The following is a 16,138-nucleotide window of genomic DNA, read 5'->3' on the forward strand; positions in this document are numbered from 1 at the left end:
CAAATCGAAACACCAGATGGGTATATATCACGATATCTATCCCACACCCATCTTGGAATGTTTCCTACTATCAGACCAAATCTTCACTCCTTCTACCAGTATCATCTTTCCTAATACATTCCATTTGTTCGGAGCTTCTTCATACTTTTCGCTTTCAGCATCTGTCGACTTCAACATCAAAGACTAGAACACCAGGTATACACGAATTTCTTACTTTCTATTTCCTTTCATCGACAACCCAGCCAGCAAGCAACAAGCCCAACCATTTCATATCTCTTTTCCTTATTTCCTTTGCCTGTCTGTCGATACGCTCTGCATTTCCCGCCTAAGCCCGCCCTCCGGCACAACCGCCCATCATTAATTTCTTTACTTATCTCATTCCGTCGTTTATTTTCAACATGGGACGAGGCGGATACAACAGCCCTGCAGGCTCTGCCCCTCAGAAAGGTCGTGGCGGATACAACAAACAAGGCCGAGGAGGATATAACCGCATTGCCATGGTTCAAGGTCGAGGTGGATACAACCGACAACAAGCAGCCCAAGGTCGTGGCGGGTACAACTAAGTCGGTTTCCGGAAACACGACAATCGACAGCATCAGGGTGATCCTGGTCTCGATCACATCACATTCATTTTCTCTGACAGCTCTTGACGGGCATCTCTTTTCGAACGAACTTTCAGCGATTAGTTCAGCGGCATTTCAAGGCGTTCTGCTTTCACCATGTATCAGATTTAGCGGCATTTTCGAGGCGTCGGATTTTAAGATCGCATTCCCATTCAGCGATCAGCTCGTCTTCTTTCCTTTCAACAATGATCCAATTCAGCGGCATTCCCGGCGTAACTTTTCCAGGTTCAGATTCGACTTTACTTTCCGACGCAAAATCTATTTGGATTCCCAGTCAGCAACATTTTCTCGATCAAAGCATTCAAGCGGCATTTTCAGCGTTTTCTTTCTCAGGGGTAGATACATCATTCATTTCAGGCGCAAACAGCGACGACAGAAATCCAAAAATAGAATCAGCTCGCAAGACAAACAGCATTTTGAGGAGTTTTCGGCGGATATGATTTAACAGTTTTATGAATTTTCGAGGCGGGTGTGCATTCAGGCGCTCATGTACTGCTTTCGAGGAGTTGATGAAGAATGGGCATGCAAGGCTGGACCTTGCAATGGTGTATCAAACAGTACTCAAACCCAGGAAAAAATGGATAGAACGTGATTAGATGATAAAAGAAAACACTCACTTTTCAAAGACCACCCCAAGCACATCCTCCACATCGCCACCTTCGCCCTTGCCCGTGATTCTCGCCAGACAAGCTGCCGCAAAGCGTAGATGTTCTGCCGCAGTAATGATATCGACATCACCATGCTCAATTTGAGTCTCGTGCCGGTCGACAGATCGTGACTGGGCCTGATCGAGAAAGTCCTCGAGATGACCCAGACACCGCTCCAGATACATGCTCTGACGGTGCGTGACAGACAATGATGCCGCCCAGTACGATTGTGCTTCCGCCGGACTCATCGCTTCGCAGTCTTCGTCGCCATTAAACGTAGACGCCGTGGTTATCTTGGCAAAAACGTCGGTCAATCGTCCGAGGAATGCCTGAATCCGGCCTGGATCAGTACTAGGCTGGCCGATGCTGCTGGTTGTGTCTGCATTCCTGCAGGACACCGTGCAGATCTGGTTCGCCGGAACCATGGGGAAAGCTTCCTCAGTTTGTCTCCACAGTCGTTTCATGACCTCTTCTCTTTCGCTAGGAGCAATAAGATCGACCTTATTCAGGACAATAAGAATCGTCTTGCCCGCAGCGTGGCACTCGTAGACAGCCTCACGAACCTGCTCATTGATAGGGACATCGAGGGACGCATCGTCTGGCGTTTTCTCTATAGCCAGTAGCGCGACGACGACGTCGGACTGTAACGCGCGCTCTCGTGCTCGTCGAATACCTTCTTGCTCGACTGCGCCAACAGATGCCTCACCCTCCCCAGCACGCAGACCAGCCATATCGCCCAGCCGGCACAGCCAGCCCTGCAAGTCGATTGACACATCGACAATATCTCTGGTCGTCCCTTCCTCAGCGCTGACGATCGCCGCCTCGCGGCCCACAATCCCATTGAGCAGTGAACTCTTGCCTGCATTAGGCGCACCGAGCAAGGCAATGCTGATACCATTGCGGAGCAACTCACCCTTCGACGCGTTCTGGAGATGTATCTCGATCTGTCTCTTCAGCCCAAGAGCTTGCGTAGACACGGATGCCATGAACTCAACAGGCGACTCGTCAAAGTGTTGGTCCTCGGAGAAATCGATCAGGGCTTCCATTTCGCCGCGAGCATGAAGAAGCATGAGGCGCCAGTCCTCGTAGCGCTTTGCGAGCCCGCCGTCTGAGCCGCTCACTGCCAGTCGGCGCTGCTGCTCAGTCTCGGCGGCCAGCGTCTCCCCCAGCGCCTCGGCTTGCGTGAGGTCCAGTCTGCCATTGTAGAATGCGCGCTTGGTGAACTCGCCTGGCTCGGCATGGCGGATTATGTATTGTGCATTCTTTTTCAGCTTCCGCTCGCACGCCGCGATGGCATCAAGGATGGAGCGCACAATGGCACGACCACCGTGGACATGCAGTTCCAGCACGTCTTCGCCAGTCACTGTGTTGGGCGCAGGAAAGTACAGGACCAAGGCGCCGTTGTCGAGGACTCTGGATTGCTGGTCCGCAGGAGAGTCTACGGACGGGTGGTAGAGCTTGCGTAATGTGGCTGTCCGTGGCTTTGGCTGCGGCCGGTTGGGGCACAAGTTGCGGTAGATGTCGAGGCATGCTGGGCCAGAGATGCGGACAACCGCTATGGCCGCTCGGCCTGGTGCCGTGGATAAGGCATAGATTGTGTCGGATGAGCGAGTTTCCTCAGGCCAACTTCCAAGGATGGGAGCTAACGTGGAGGATGCATATTGGCGTCGAAATCCTGAACGGACTCGAGTGCAAAGGGAAGGCCTGTTTACCCGAGCAAACAAGGCTCTAGCCGGACATAATCTGATCGGTCGATTACCGATGAAGCCTCGCCAACCAGTGCGACATAGCATCCGAACGATGTGTCCAAAAGTGTACAGTATGCGAGTGAAACGAGGTTTAGCAAATGTCGCAAGAACGAGATTGTTGAAGTCTGCGGCGCAGCCGAAACAATCACGTGCAGGTCCAGTGACATGTTAATGTGCTTGCATATTGTGGTTCTGCCTTTGTAACCATCATGACTACCTGTTTACTTTACTAGAGCCCTCACATCGACAATAGACAAGCTAACAGACAGAGATTGTTTTGATCATTATTCATTTTATTACATACACTGACGACCGATCCTTGCCGGCAACAGCGCGAAGTCCATGACAACGACACCGGCACACAATTTTCAAAACAAGACCAATTCGCCGCAGTCATGAGTTGTCCACGGTAGGTGAGAACATGAATAGTAGGTACAAGTCGACAGAGTGCGTCGTCCACCACTAGTTCCTGTGAAGGGTTAGCGCTTGCTGCTGCGAAAGGAAGCCGGTATACATACAGGAGACCAATAGTCAAGTCACCATGGATCTTGGCCTTGAGTTGGACTTCAATGTCAAGGTTGATGTCGAGCCTTAATCTCAGCTGCTCGTTCTCGCCGGCGTCTTCTTCGCCGTCTTCACCCTCCTGACCGCCCTTCTTCTTGTTCCCGAGCAAACCGCCGAGGGCCTCTGTGGGCTTGTTGAGCGCCTTACCAGCCGTATCGTTCACAAGGTCTCCGGCACCTTCGGTGACACCGTTGACTGTCTCTCCGACCTCGTCGACAGAGTCTAGAGGACCGCCACCTCCACCGAGGAGGCCGCCGCCACCATCTTCTTCTTGCGTCTGTGCTTGCTGTTGGCTCTTGCCTCGGTTGCGGTTCCGCTTTCTTTTCTGGGATACGTCGCTTCGATAGGCACTGTCGGTGTCGCTGGGTGGTTGACTTTGTTGACGACCGCGAGCGCGGCTGGCTTGCCGGGACTTAGACCGAGACTGTTGTTCCATCTTGGGTTGAGGTGTTGAAGGTGCTTCTTCGGCGCCGGCGTCTGCGTCACCGTCGGCTACTTCTTTTTGTGGTGTTCCGTTTGCTGATTTCTGGCCGAGCTTTTTGGGCTTCTTTTTCTCTTCGGTCTTTTTGGTATTGGCAGAGGCTCCTACACTTCCAGCACCTGAGGCAGATCCGGCAGCGTCAAGATTTCCGCCGATGTTTGACTCTTCAGTGGACTTGGTCTCTTGTTCAGACATGGTGGGAGTTGAAGACGATGGTGCAGAGGGAGATGAAGAGAGGAGTATACACGGCAGAAGAGTCGACGTAAGGGAACCTTGGAACTGTTGTCCAAAGAAAGGAAGGCAAGTCGGCACGCAGCAGGAAGACGATCAATCCACATCGACGTCAGGGTATAGAAATGTCCGACGAGATTTACATGGATGTTGGCCTGTACACGCAAGTATCATGACGTCGAATGTTGCTGCTTTTGAAGGAGGTCAATGCTGTTGGCGCCACAGATCGAGGCGAGTTGCGGAGAAGGAATTTCCAAAAGCAAGTTTGTACAAGGCATTCAGACCAATTGTGGCTAGGTGAAGCCCGAAGGAGCCGGCTATCGTGGCTGCTGGTCAGTGCGACAGGGATGATGTCCGGAAATATGTTAACTTAGGCGTGGCTAGACGGAGGCAGACGAGGGTCCATCGTCGATGAGAGGGGATCAACATGTCCGCTTGCCTGTGGCGTAGAACAAGGTATGCTACCGTGCTATACTATACTCGTAGTAGTACTATGGGATAGTCAAGAGACGGTGGGTTTCAGGCACGTCTCATGGTAATCTCCCCGATTGCGACAATTTGCGAGGCGAGTTCGGCTGGATGCATACCATTCTGTGGTCGCCCGGCTAGCTACAGAAATGCTTGTTCGAACTTTTCGTGCTACAAAGACGTCCTTTGCGACTCGTCTGTATGCAGTCATGATCATAATCATGATGTATACCTCCCAGCGAGAACCAGAGGCAAGTGAGGAGATACTTTCTCAACTTCGATACACATTTTCGCATGGTATGCACACACGTGGAGCTGGCGTCATCAGCGTCATGCTCTCAGAAGTGACAGTCAGCCACAGCCGCTGACAGTCTCCATCTTGACCAAGTTTGCAGGCCACTCAGGGCTTCTCTAGGCGGGCAGAACTCTGGGGCCAGCAAGCACTTTGCCCGCTCATCAAATCAGCGATCGCAGACAAGATGTCAATCCGCTTCCCACGACCAGGTTGCTTCCAACTTCCGACTGTTCCTTGACCCCGGCCACGTTGCCAAACTTCTTGGTCCGACGACACCGATCGTGGCGATCGATCCGCAATGCGAATCTCGCCGCTTCAAGCAGAAGAAAGGTGGTATGGTAGGTGCACTGTGAGACTTGTGGACTTGTGGACTCCCAAGCAGGATACTTCGGGCACTGACGTGGGACCCTTGTCCTTGTACCGATGATGTCGTTGTTGGCAAGCCTCTCCTCCGCTGCTTGCTTTTCCAGCCCATGTCTCCCTTTGGAAGTCGAAAGGGTCTTGCTTCATACTGATACCAATTCTCCCCCATCCGCTCTCATATCCTTAGAGCTCTTCGAAGCTCGTACATACTGCTACACATCTTGAACAATCTATCCCCTCCACCCGTCGTCCCTCGCATCAAACATCTGTGGCCATCATGTCTGAACCACAGCAAACACCCACCCCGGAGAAGACACCGGGAAACAAGAAACAAAGCAGGCCTGCCGCACCAGACCGCAGCAATTCCGACACATCAGCCGACGACCAAGGCTACGAGTCACGGTCCAGATCTCAATCCCGACGAAGGAGAAGACAGAACCAGCGATCAAGGAAAGGAGAAGGCAAAGCCCAAGCCGGCAATGCCTCAGCCCAGTCCATGGCCGCCATCGATGAGGATGACGAACCTCAACAGCAACTTCACAAGCAGCAACAACCACCTCAACAGCAACAACAGCAACAACTCACAAACCCCGATCCACGCGACCTCACCGAAACACAACCCTTCGAGAGAATAAAGCCTCCTTCCCAGTCCATGGATGGTCCCGTAACATATGCTCGCATGCTGCGAGGCGAGATCCCCTGGCGCGGCCCGCCTCCAAGTCAACCCCTCGAGAACGCCCAAGGCATGGGCGCCCAAGGCGGCGGCCAGGAAAAAGACCCCATGGACCAAGATGGCTTGAAGCTGCGCATCGAATTGAACCTGGACATTGAAATCGAACTCAAGGCCAGCATACACGGCGACCTGACGCTCGCGCTATTGTAAGTACCCCAGACCCCTTGTGGCCTGTCCCTAATTCCTTTGTCAGGACCAATGGTTAAACGCTGACCAAAGAAACTGATCGGCAGGGCTTGATCTCTCCTTACCGAAAATCAAGTTACCCAAAGTCAAGTTACCGAAAGTCAAACTACCGAAACCCAAGTTGCCGGACGTGGGCTTATGACGGACGAGGACGAAGACAGGGAAGAAAAGGAATCAAACCTAATGGAAATCATGTTAGTAGTAATGAAAGGCTAGCTAGCATGTGTTGTGGTCTCTCATGTTGAGCCCTAGCTAAGTGGTTGTCGGCACAGCCACATGTGTATGAATGAACTTTGAAGGCGTCAACAGAGCATTGGATGAGCACCCGCTTGTAACTTTATCATGTATTACCCTCAGAAAATAAAGCACATCGTGCCTATCCTTGTGTGCCATTTGGATCAGCCCGACTTGTGTCTTGTTTAATCAGCTCAGTCTCCATGCCTCGTTTGGATCAGCCTTTTCTCGTGTCCTGTTTGAAGATTCATATTATTCGTCAATGCTGTTCGCCATGTCCCTCAGTACTGCGGTATTTGGGGTTGCGAAACACGGGGCTTGAGGGACTCTTTTCTTCGGGCTCGTCATGGATTGCGCTGTCGTAATCTCCACTCTCGCCTCTGGCACGCTTGACCAGTCTCTCGATCCCGTCCAAACCCATCTTCAGCATCTCCATCTTGGGCCCGTAGCTGATCCGCACATAATGGTGACACGGGCTGTCAAAGAGTTCTCTTCTCTTGGATGGGTTGAGGTCAAAGAAGATACCCGGCACGACGATCACCTTCTCTTCCAAAAGGGCATGAAAGAAAGAGAGACCGTTGGAAATGTCAATGGGACTATCCTTCGGCACCGGGGGGTCCAAAGCGGTGAGATCGAGCCAGATGTAGAACGTGCTATCCGGAATGGACTGGTCTCCCATGTGGAAACCTATCTCTTTCAGTCGGCCTAAACAATAGTCGCGCTTCTCCTTGAAGTGTCGTTGAAGAGCCTGCATCTCGTTCTTGACTTTGTGAGGTTCGAGCATCTTGACAGCAGCCTCTTGGAAGGGCACATTGGTGCCACCGTCGAGGTAGCTGCCGGAAGAGCTCAACGCTTTGATGAAGTCTTTCGGCCCAACGATCCACGCAACACGCCAGCCTGGTAGTCTGAATCGTTTGGTCAAGCCATCGACAATGATCACATCGTCGAGATCGACGTCCTGGACATTCGAAGCAGAAGAAATCGTGGTGCCATCACAGTTGGTGCTGTAGTTGTACCCGGCGTAGAATTCGTCGAAGATGAGAGTCGCTCGATCCCGACAGATGTCCTGGATCAGCTTGAGCTCATCGGGATGCAAGGCGTGGCCCGTGGGATTGCGAGGATTTGAAGTCAGAATGACGGACGTTCCACGGGCCAACTCTTCGGCGATCTTGTCTACGTGGATGTGGTAGCCATCGGCGGCGTTCAATGGAGAAGGGATAGCCACGAAGTTGCGGAACAAGCTCAACATCTGTAGGACGGTTAGAGGAGAGCCAAAACATGCAACTAATGTATGGGACTGACCTCATTGTACGCGGTGTAGTCAGGAATGAAGAAACCAAGATAGGCATTGCCCAAGACCGCAGCAATGCGAATGAGTCCAGCTCTTCCGCCTGGAACGATGCACACGTTCTCCCATGTGTATTGCGAATCTTTGCCCTTGCGGTAGTTGTCGTTGTAGAGGTTGGCGACCGCTGCTCGGAGGGACTTGATGCCTGCGGTTGGACCGTACTCTCTGCCATTCATAGAGATGTCGATGGAGGTGGGACGGGGGAAGCAGCCTTCAATGTCATCGCCGACTTCTGGTGCGCCTGTCCTGGGATTAGCGGTCTGAGGGCTTCCAAAAGAACAGCAACATGCCTTGACCTAAGTTGGCCCATTTCTCGGGTTCATCCTGGAAGCCATGTTTAGCAGCTTGCTCTGTCGTCCTGGAGAACACGTCAACCACTAAAATAAGCAAAGCGGACCACAAGGTGTTTACTCACCAGATGACACCAGTGCTGGCTCTGCTCTCGTCTAGACCAGTGTGTCTGTGAGAAGGGTGATTTCTCAAGTCCTGGTGAGTGTCGGACGAGCGCTCATCTTCTGGGTGGATGGAGAATCGGCGGCCATCTGAGCTGACATTCAACGCTGATCTCAACGTCGAGACGCGACGGGCGCCCGATGAACTCATGGTGTGGTTCTCAGTGGGAACTCGTTTAGTCAAGATTTGCTTGGCTCTGCGGGAAACCCAGGGGACGTTGGTGTGGAGGTGATACCGATGAAGGGCCTGAAGAGGGGCAATGGGGGGTCTATGAAGTACTGTGAGTTGAAGCTGGAACTTCAATAGCGGTGAAGGTGACATTCGTCCAACGGCTTGATCGTTTCACCTTACAGTCACTGCATTCCAGTGCTTCCACATGTGTACAGTAATTTCTTTCAGTCACGGACATTGACCCTGTTGAGCTCTGGAGGAAACCTGCTTCATTGTGCCCTGCTTCTCAATACCGGGACAACCTTTCGGACTGCCAGATGCTCCGCAAATGCCATTCTACCTAGAAAGCCACATGTTGGAAAGCCCATGGTCCCTGGAGATATAGACGCTAAATCATGTCGAGGTTAGTCATTCGCTATGGACTGCCATCTCCAAAGCAATATCGACATGAAAGGTACCTGAGGTACAGTGATAAGCCATCAAAGGGCGCAGATACCCGTTACCCATAGGGCGTCGTTCGCCCCGAGAACTTGTACTGCACAGGATATATCATGAGTGATCGATCCATGTTCGCGCCGAGTTTCATGCCATCCGATTTTTTCTCTGTACATGTGTCTCATTACCCCATAGAATGCCTAAAGTGCCTTGATCAGATATAAATATTGAGACATCTAAGTTGTATCAGAACGGTCATCATGGGTTCAATAGCCGAACCAGATCAAAGCAGCCTTCAAGCCGCTCTATCGCAGGCGCATGAACTTTACACCCAGCGACACTCGGCATCACGCAAGAACTATGAAGAAGCTTGCAATTATATGCCAGGCGGCAATACAAGGACCGTTCTGTTTGCCAACCCGTTTCCATTGACCATTGACTCAGGCGATGCTTGCAATCTGACGACAATCGACGGTACCAGATACGTCGACTTCCTAGGCGAATACACAGCAGCCATCTACGGCCACAATCACCCGGAGATCAAGGCTGCTCTGCAAAGAGCCATCGAGGGCGGCTGGAACTATGGCGGTCACAACAAACTAGAACCCCAGCTTGCACGGCTAGTATGTGAACGATTCCCTGCCATTGACCTTGTCCGGTTCGTCAATTCTGGCACCGAGGCGAATATGATGGCAATCGCCACGGCGCTCGCGGTGACTGGCAAGAAGAAGGTCCTGGTCTTCAACAAGGGGTATCATGGTTCAACCATCTCGGGCAGAGTCCAATCCGGCAAACCGACCATCAACCTCCCACATGATTTTGTGCTGGGCACATACAACGATGTCCAGGGCACTCAAGCTCTGCTCCACTCCCTGCCGAAGGACAGTCTTGCCGCCATTCTCGTGGAACCCATGATGGGCAGTGGAGGATGTTTTGCAGGCACAGCCGAGTTCCTCGCCACTCTCCGCAGTCTGGCCGATGAAAGCAAAGCTCTGCTCATCTTTGACGAAGTCATGACTAGCCGTCTCGATTACCACGGTCTAGGCCACAAAATGAGTGTGACGCCCGACCTCATGACCCTAGGCAAATGGATAGGAGGCGGAATGAGTTTCGGCGCGTTCGGTGGTAAACGGGAAATCATGCAGTTGTACGACCCGAGGACCGGATCTCTAGAGCACCCTGGGACTTTCAACAACAATGTCTTCACTATGAGCGCTGGAGTGGCCGGCTGTACCTTGCTGACTCCGGACAGACTGCAAGCGTTGAACGCCTTGGGTGACTCGCTGCGGCAACAGGTTGAGGCAGTCCTATCCAAGAGAGGTATCGAAGGCACCTTGCCTATCACCCCGGTGATAGATGAGACGAAGCTGCCGGAGCTTCCCAAAATGTTCATGAAGGGAGTCGGCAGTCTGAATGCCATCCACTTCGCTGGCCCGGATAAAGACGTGTTGCAAGGGTTGTACTTCCATCACATGTTGGAAAGTGGAATATACATGGCTCAGCGAGGATTTACTGCATTGAATATAATGCTGACCGAGGAACACGTGGCTCAGTTTGTTCAGGCCACAGAGGCTTTTTGTGACGAGTTTGCATCATTTCTGAGATGATGATGGTTTATAGATTGTATAGACTGAGGTGCCTTCAAAGAATATGTTGTACACAATAGCGCTTATTCGCCATGACTGTTTGCATAAGCCGTCATCCCATATCGATCGTGAATGACTGAGTTGAGCCTGCCAATATTGTAGCAACGCTTTGTGCAAGCAGTGACTATACTGAGACAAGGCAATACGTTGTCTCGGTGTACAGATAGACTTGAGCTGAAAGTGCTGATTCTTACTCGATGCTTCCGTTTGTCCTTTCTTCACACCGTTTGACGCTTCTCTTGCAGCTTGCGTGGTCGTCGCTTGCTGTCATGGTGTTTGCAATATGCACCCGCGTGTTTGTGTTTGCCGCTGTGAATCAACGCACCACAGTACTAGCATAAAGACGTCTTTCCGCATGGTCCTTGCGATCCGTAGGAGTAGCATGATCTGTTTGTAAACAAGCTTGCTGTGTGGATGCGTCCTGCTCTCCGTCAATCTCCTCAGCGTCCTCACCATTTCGGCTAGCAGCATACATCCAGACACGACTCCAAACCACTACTTCCACCCTGAATTGAAACACCATGAACAAGCCGCTCTCCAGTTTCGAGCTCCTCATCGCCTTCGGCAACTGCCTCGTCTGGTTTGTCGCTATACTCGCCCTTTACCGCCGATTTCAAGAGAAAAGACAACTTCGAGAAGAAGAGCTGGAGCATCAGATTGTTGCACGAGAGGTTCGTCTGTGGGTCAACGAGCAGTTGGCCATGATGGCTGCAGAAGACGCCGCGGAGGCGGCTAGGGAGGAGGAGAACGACATGGCGTGGGAGTGGCATTGGAGGAGTTGTGAGGGTGTCTGACGCCCTGGATAGGCGGTCGATAGGTGAGATGGTCGCCCGTAGCATATCCGGGTACGTCGCTGACAGTGATGCCAGCGTCCTCCCACCGGCCAAACTGAGATGGTCGGATGATACTTCTGGAGGGAACCCCAAAGGCAATGGCCATGTGTCCCAATGAGTGGACACAGCCTGTTGCTTGACGTTCATGGCTGTGGTTCATAAGAATTGAATTTCGACATCGTCACCGCCACCAAGATCCGCCCGACTTCTTCACCTCCTTCTCCTTTTGCTGCCCAGCTAGCTTCTTCTCCGCTTCGACACGTTCTTTCTCTTCCTGCTTCCTCGTCATCTCAATGACTTCCACTCTCCTCTTCTCCACGGCAACATGTTCTTCCTCCTTCTTACGCCGCCGCTCAAGCACGCCTGCAAACCAGTCTTCGCGAGCAGCATCCTCCTCCTCTTTCGTGGCGTTCAGCATCATACAGCTATTCATGGCCCGATACTCGGCTCGACAATTCCATACTACGCTGAGTGTTCGACCTCGTGCACAGTCGGCGAATTCTAAACACAAGACATACTATTAGCATAGCCGGCTAAGACACGAATGGGAGTCAAACAGAGAGAGGTATCTTTCGACTTACGCTTGATATCATCTGCACATTTCGTCCGGACACGTGCGTAGTACATTCTTCGCACCTCAGCTTCTTGAGCTGGGGCTAGTGGTAGTGGATTACGGAGATTGTTCTGTGGTGTGCTCATTGTGGCCGATCGTGGTGGTTCCGGGGCAATCTTAGACGCCATTTCCATCGTCTCTGAGATATCGAGAACGATGATGTGACGGCTAGTTGCTCGTTGTACGAGAAGTGAGCATAATTTGGTCGAGAGATCTAGCGGAGTTGTGATCGACTCGGTGATCGATGGTAACGAAAGCTGTCTGCATGCAGTTCATCCGTGGTGTGGAGAAACCCTGCAGTCACTCCAAAACTTTCCCTGACGCCGCTGCCATAAACAAGTATTTTTTGTTTTCAGTCCTTCCAAGCGGCTTTCTGAATTCGTGGTCTATTTACAATTTTACCAGTATTCCCCTGCTGGCTGCGACTTATCAAGATGTCGTCCATGCGTAATGCCGTCACCCGACGGCCACACAAGGAGCGAGCGCAGCCCAAGTCACGAGAGAAATGGGGCATATTAGAAAAACACAAGGACTACTCACTACGAGCGCAGGATTACAATCTGAAGAAGAAGAAACTTGGACAATTGTCGCAAAAGGCCCAGGAAAGGAACCCCGATGAATTTGCGTTTGGTATGCTCAGCCAGGGCAAAGCCGGCTTGGGAAAACACAAGGCATCCAGAACTGCAGACGGCGCAGAGAGTGCTCGTCTGAGCCACGATGCGGTCAAATTATTAAAGACTCAAGACGCTGGATATCTCAGGACTGTGGCGGCAAAGGGAAGGAAAGAGATCGACAAATTGAAGGAAGAGGTGGGTTTGGATTCTGTCACGCTCAATACACGGTCCGCCCCAATACGTCCAATACACAAGACATTCGCAGATGAAGACGGCGAGGATGTGCTAGTGAGAGGCAAGAAGCGCACATTGAGTAGCAACATGATCGAAAACGGTACACGATATACTGCAACGCACACCATTGCAGAAGTACACCAGGTGGATGCGGTGATGGGCCTCGATATCGAAGACCAGGAAAACGAGCCAGACGTTATGAAGTCAAGACCAACATCCAAGAAAGCGATGGCTACAAAGCAAGACGCAGCAGCTCGTCTGCGTGCGGAACGCAAGAAGAGGAAACGCCTACAAGAGATGCGAGTTGCCAAACTGGAAGCGCTGAAAACCCGGCAACGCGAAATACTGGCCGCGGCGGAACAGCTTGATTTGCAGCGGGCAAAAATGGCCAGGACGGTTGGGGGCGTAAACAGGAATGGTGTCAAGTTCAAGATTCGAGAGCGCAAGAAATAGCGATATCCTCCTATTGACGCTGAGATGATGAGACACGACTTGACGACAATTATCTATTGATGAGCTTGATTTCTACAGTATGTAGAGATCTAGGCCTTGCATCCATCGACGACGTTATGCGAAAAAGTCTCAGCCTTATACATTTGCAACAACGGCGCTGACAACGACTTTGCTGAAATCGGGCTCTCTGCCGAGAAGCCAGCCCATACCCTCGACCTGCTCCTTGCGGAATGTCGCACTGGCCTTGAGGAAAGGGAAGAAGCCCCAATGACCGTGCGGCAAGCCAGGATAGACATACAGCTTCGTCTTGAGGCTGTACTCTTCTCGGAGGACACGTTCATAAATGAGCGCCTCGTCTCTCAACGGATCCATTCCGTCGACCTGGAACAAGGCTGTAGGCAAATCCTTGTGGCCCTTGGGATGGTTGAAAGGAGCATACCAGATTGCATCGTCATCGTCAGGCTCATAACCCTTCATGAACATGTCGATTGCTGCGATCGGGAGAACTGGGGCATTCTTGTTCTGCTCATATGAGAGAGAGTACTTCTTGTACTTCTTGGGTACTTTGTTCTCCGGTACAAGCGCTGGAATGATCAGGTACTGCCCTGTCAGGGGTGGGGAGAGGCCTTCATCCCTGGCAACGTGAGCCAGTACAGCACTGATGTTGCCGCCGGCCGAGGTACCGCCGACGACGAATCCGACTGAAGGGTCAGCACCCCAGGACTTTGCGTTCTCAGCTGCCCATTTCAGGGCATCCCAGGAATCTTTGACAGCGTACGGGAATTTGTACTCGGGTGCCAGGCGGTACGAGGCCGAGACGCAGACGGCGCCGAAGGCCTGAACGAAGTTTCGACATGTTTGCTCTTCGCCTTCAGGAGCTCCGATACAGAACCCGCCGCCGTGGTACATGACGATCAGAGGGCTGCCAGCTTTTGGTGGGCTTGTAGGTTGGTAGAGCTTTGCGCGGAGTTTTGAGCCATCACGAGTTGGGTACTGTAGTTCTGTCGACTTGATCTCTGGCGGAGAATCGCCCAGGACTTTGAGCGCTTCGGCATTGCGGTCTGCTGCCATAGCTTTGAACGCAGCGAGGTCGTCATAATCAGGAGTGGGCAGGTTGGCCTTTTCGAGAAACTGTAGCAGAAGATGTCAGCAGGCCGCTCTGGAAGAGGAGTGATTGAGATACGTACTGCCTTCAATTCAGGGTCTATTTCTCCCAGTGCCAGGATGGACTTCTCGTCGGTATAATCAGGCATGATGGAGATCTATAGACTCCTGAATCGAATAGGTACTAAATTAATATAGATTTTGTGAGGTGGGGAAGAATATGAGAGCTTCTTGTACTACCAGCTTTGGGGGAGATCTGAGCTTTCTGAACTTACCGTTTCTTCTTTATAAGTTTCTCATGTCTCCGGTGGACTGGCAAGGGAAGAAGTTGGTCCGTTAGCCGGGTAAGAGTCTGGCTCGAGGTGGGCCACTTCTTCTGAACCCCTCAATGTCGCTATCATGGACAAGTATGGAATACCTATTTGGGCCTCGGCAACTTCATAAAATGCGTTCCGCACCCGAAGACAGTAGATTTCGCGGGGAGATTCGAGAGTTGTGCTGTTCCGGGACAACGTGTCATCCCCATCTTCTGGGGGCAGACCCAAGCGTGTCCGCTGTGCGACTACGTGCACACTCACATCGTTCACAAGGCTCCGGAAGCGAGTGCTGACCGAACCAGTCGATCCTCGGTAATGACCAGTACCACGCTGTCGATACTTGTGCGAGGACACCTGCCGAATCGAGACAAGCTATGTTTTGCTGTGTCAAGCACGGACTGACAGGACCTTCTTCAAACGACATTGTCAGCAGTCAAGTCCTCCGGCGCATAGTGTACTTTCTGACGCTGTGATCTTGATCTCGCACCGTTTGCGATTCACAGTAATCATCAAGTCCGCCCAAACTGGTGCCCTGGAAAGTTGTCTGTCCTCAGACCTGACCGCGTGGCCGAAGTAGCCGGGGTTGACAAATATTGTCCATTGGACTGCTTAGCTTGATGAGGTCGCCAGACCAGTGTTTGATGCCTGCATGGAAGACCACCAGAATACTATAGTATTCACACGAGGCGCCATTAGTCTGTTTTCATGCTTGCTGAAACATGGATTCTTTAGAGCCCCATGAAGGTTTACGTGGATTCGCCCATGGTCTCGAAGTACCGCTTTTTGCCGTAGGATTGCCGTGATCCTTTCAACTATAATAGTTGGAGCGCTAGAGAATCCGCCTGTACAACAGACAAAGTACATTACCATCTGTGGTGGTAATTGGTATGCAAAAGGTTTCCGCTGTGGACAAACAGAGGTGGCCCGTTATGCGAGGTCCTGTGTTCTCGAATACTAGAAGACTCTGGTGTCTCGGTATGTCCATAGAAGAGGGGCAGACTTTCCACAGAAGGAAGAGACACCCCCGCCACGGATACTACTTTTACTCCCGTAGTATGTTAGGGGGTTTGATTGATGTGTCAACAAGCCCGGATAGGCTGAATACCTGGTGGGATGGAACCCCCAGTCCTTTTGGAAACGACTTTAACAACCGGCATGCTGGGGCTGCAATATGATCGTGGCGGGCACCATCGCGCGGAACCGGGTGAAGAATGCATTGAGGCGTTCCAAGCGTGTTCTAATGCATCGGCTACAGGGGTCGAGGGTGCTGCCCATTAACTTAATCGGTGATAAAGGAAGGGTGATACCTGAGTACTTAGCATCACATGTTAAAAAAGCAATGGG

The 16,138-nt window shown here is 51.9% G+C and overlaps 8 protein-coding genes across 8 annotated transcripts; 3 read left to right on the plus strand and 5 right to left on the minus strand.

Annotated features, from left to right (window-relative positions):
* Positions 1–1,236: 1,236 nt before the first annotated feature.
* EDD37DRAFT_644806 (GTP-binding protein TrmE N-terminus-domain-containing protein) lies at positions 1,237–4,258 on the minus strand (the record flags this gene model as incomplete). Its single annotated transcript, XM_062817550.1, has 2 exons — positions 1,237–2,974; positions 3,537–4,258. The coding sequence occupies 2 exons, from the start codon at positions 4,256–4,258 to the stop codon at positions 1,237–1,239; spliced, it is 2,460 nt and encodes an 819-aa protein (XP_062674922.1).
* Positions 4,259–5,420: 1,162 nt separating this feature from the next.
* Positions 5,421–6,426, plus strand: EDD37DRAFT_615888 (uncharacterized protein). Its single transcript, XM_062815634.1, has 2 exons — positions 5,421–6,330; positions 6,405–6,426. The coding sequence occupies exon 1, from the start codon at positions 5,698–5,700 to the stop codon at positions 6,301–6,303; it is 606 nt and encodes a 201-aa protein (XP_062674923.1). The 5' UTR covers positions 5,421–5,697; the 3' UTR covers positions 6,304–6,330; positions 6,405–6,426.
* Positions 6,427–6,832: 406 nt separating this feature from the next.
* EDD37DRAFT_644808 (aminotransferase, classes I and II) lies at positions 6,833–8,524 on the minus strand (the record flags this gene model as incomplete). The annotated part of the gene is made up of 4 exons (XM_062817551.1): positions 6,833–7,822; positions 7,876–8,162; positions 8,218–8,279; positions 8,337–8,524. 4 exons carry the CDS (start codon positions 8,522–8,524, stop codon positions 6,833–6,835), a joined length of 1,527 nt encoding a protein of 508 aa, XP_062674924.1.
* Positions 8,525–9,240: 716 nt separating this feature from the next.
* EDD37DRAFT_603945 (putative acetylornithine aminotransferase) lies at positions 9,241–10,587 on the plus strand (the record flags this gene model as incomplete). Its single annotated transcript, XM_062814697.1, has 1 exon — positions 9,241–10,587. One exon carries the CDS (start codon positions 9,241–9,243, stop codon positions 10,585–10,587), a length of 1,347 nt encoding a protein of 448 aa, XP_062674925.1.
* Positions 10,583–11,745, minus strand: EDD37DRAFT_34286 (uncharacterized protein). The gene is made up of 2 exons (XM_062811701.1): positions 11,100–11,745; positions 10,583–11,047 (listed from the first exon to the last, which is right to left on the minus strand). Exons 1-2 carry the CDS (start codon positions 11,604–11,606, stop codon positions 10,943–10,945), a joined length of 612 nt encoding a protein of 203 aa, XP_062674926.1. The 5' UTR covers positions 11,607–11,745; the 3' UTR covers positions 10,583–10,942.
* On the minus strand, positions 11,641–12,158 carry EDD37DRAFT_644811 (uncharacterized protein; the record flags this gene model as incomplete). The annotated part of the gene is made up of 2 exons (XM_062817552.1): positions 11,641–11,960; positions 12,041–12,158. 2 exons carry the CDS (start codon positions 12,156–12,158, stop codon positions 11,641–11,643), a joined length of 438 nt encoding a protein of 145 aa, XP_062674927.1.
* Positions 12,097–13,440, plus strand: EDD37DRAFT_33821 (small-subunit processome). Its single transcript, XM_062811655.1, has one exon. The coding sequence runs from the start codon at positions 12,507–12,509 to the stop codon at positions 13,371–13,373; it is 867 nt and encodes a 288-aa protein (XP_062674928.1). The 5' UTR covers positions 12,097–12,506; the 3' UTR covers positions 13,374–13,440.
* A 68-nt stretch (positions 13,441–13,508) lies between these two features.
* EDD37DRAFT_655289 (Alpha/Beta hydrolase protein) lies at positions 13,509–14,626 on the minus strand (the record flags this gene model as incomplete). Its single annotated transcript, XM_062818749.1, has 2 exons — positions 13,509–14,504; positions 14,561–14,626. The coding sequence occupies 2 exons, from the start codon at positions 14,624–14,626 to the stop codon at positions 13,509–13,511; spliced, it is 1,062 nt and encodes a 353-aa protein (XP_062674929.1).
* Positions 14,627–16,138: the final 1,512 nt, after the last annotated feature.

This window comes from Exophiala viscosa (assembly GCF_022695815.1).
Source record: "Exophiala viscosa unplaced genomic scaffold EDD37scaffold_1, whole genome shotgun sequence".
Classification (NCBI taxonomy): domain Eukaryota; kingdom Fungi; phylum Ascomycota; class Eurotiomycetes; order Chaetothyriales; family Herpotrichiellaceae; genus Exophiala; species Exophiala viscosa.

Coding starts and splice junctions, on each gene's coding strand:
- EDD37DRAFT_34286 (XM_062811701.1), bottom strand. CDS start 11,606: ATGAACGTCAAGCAACAGGCTGTGTCCACTCATTGGGACACATGGCCA. Junction 11,048..11,099: donor GTTTGGAGTCGTGTCTGGAT/GTATGCTGCTAG, acceptor GACGGAGAGCAG/GACGCATCCACACAGCAAGC.
- EDD37DRAFT_33821 (XM_062811655.1), top strand. CDS start 12,507: ATGTCGTCCATGCGTAATGCCGTCACCCGACGGCCACACAAGGAGCGA.
- EDD37DRAFT_615888 (XM_062815634.1), top strand. CDS start 5,698: ATGTCTGAACCACAGCAAACACCCACCCCGGAGAAGACACCGGGAAAC.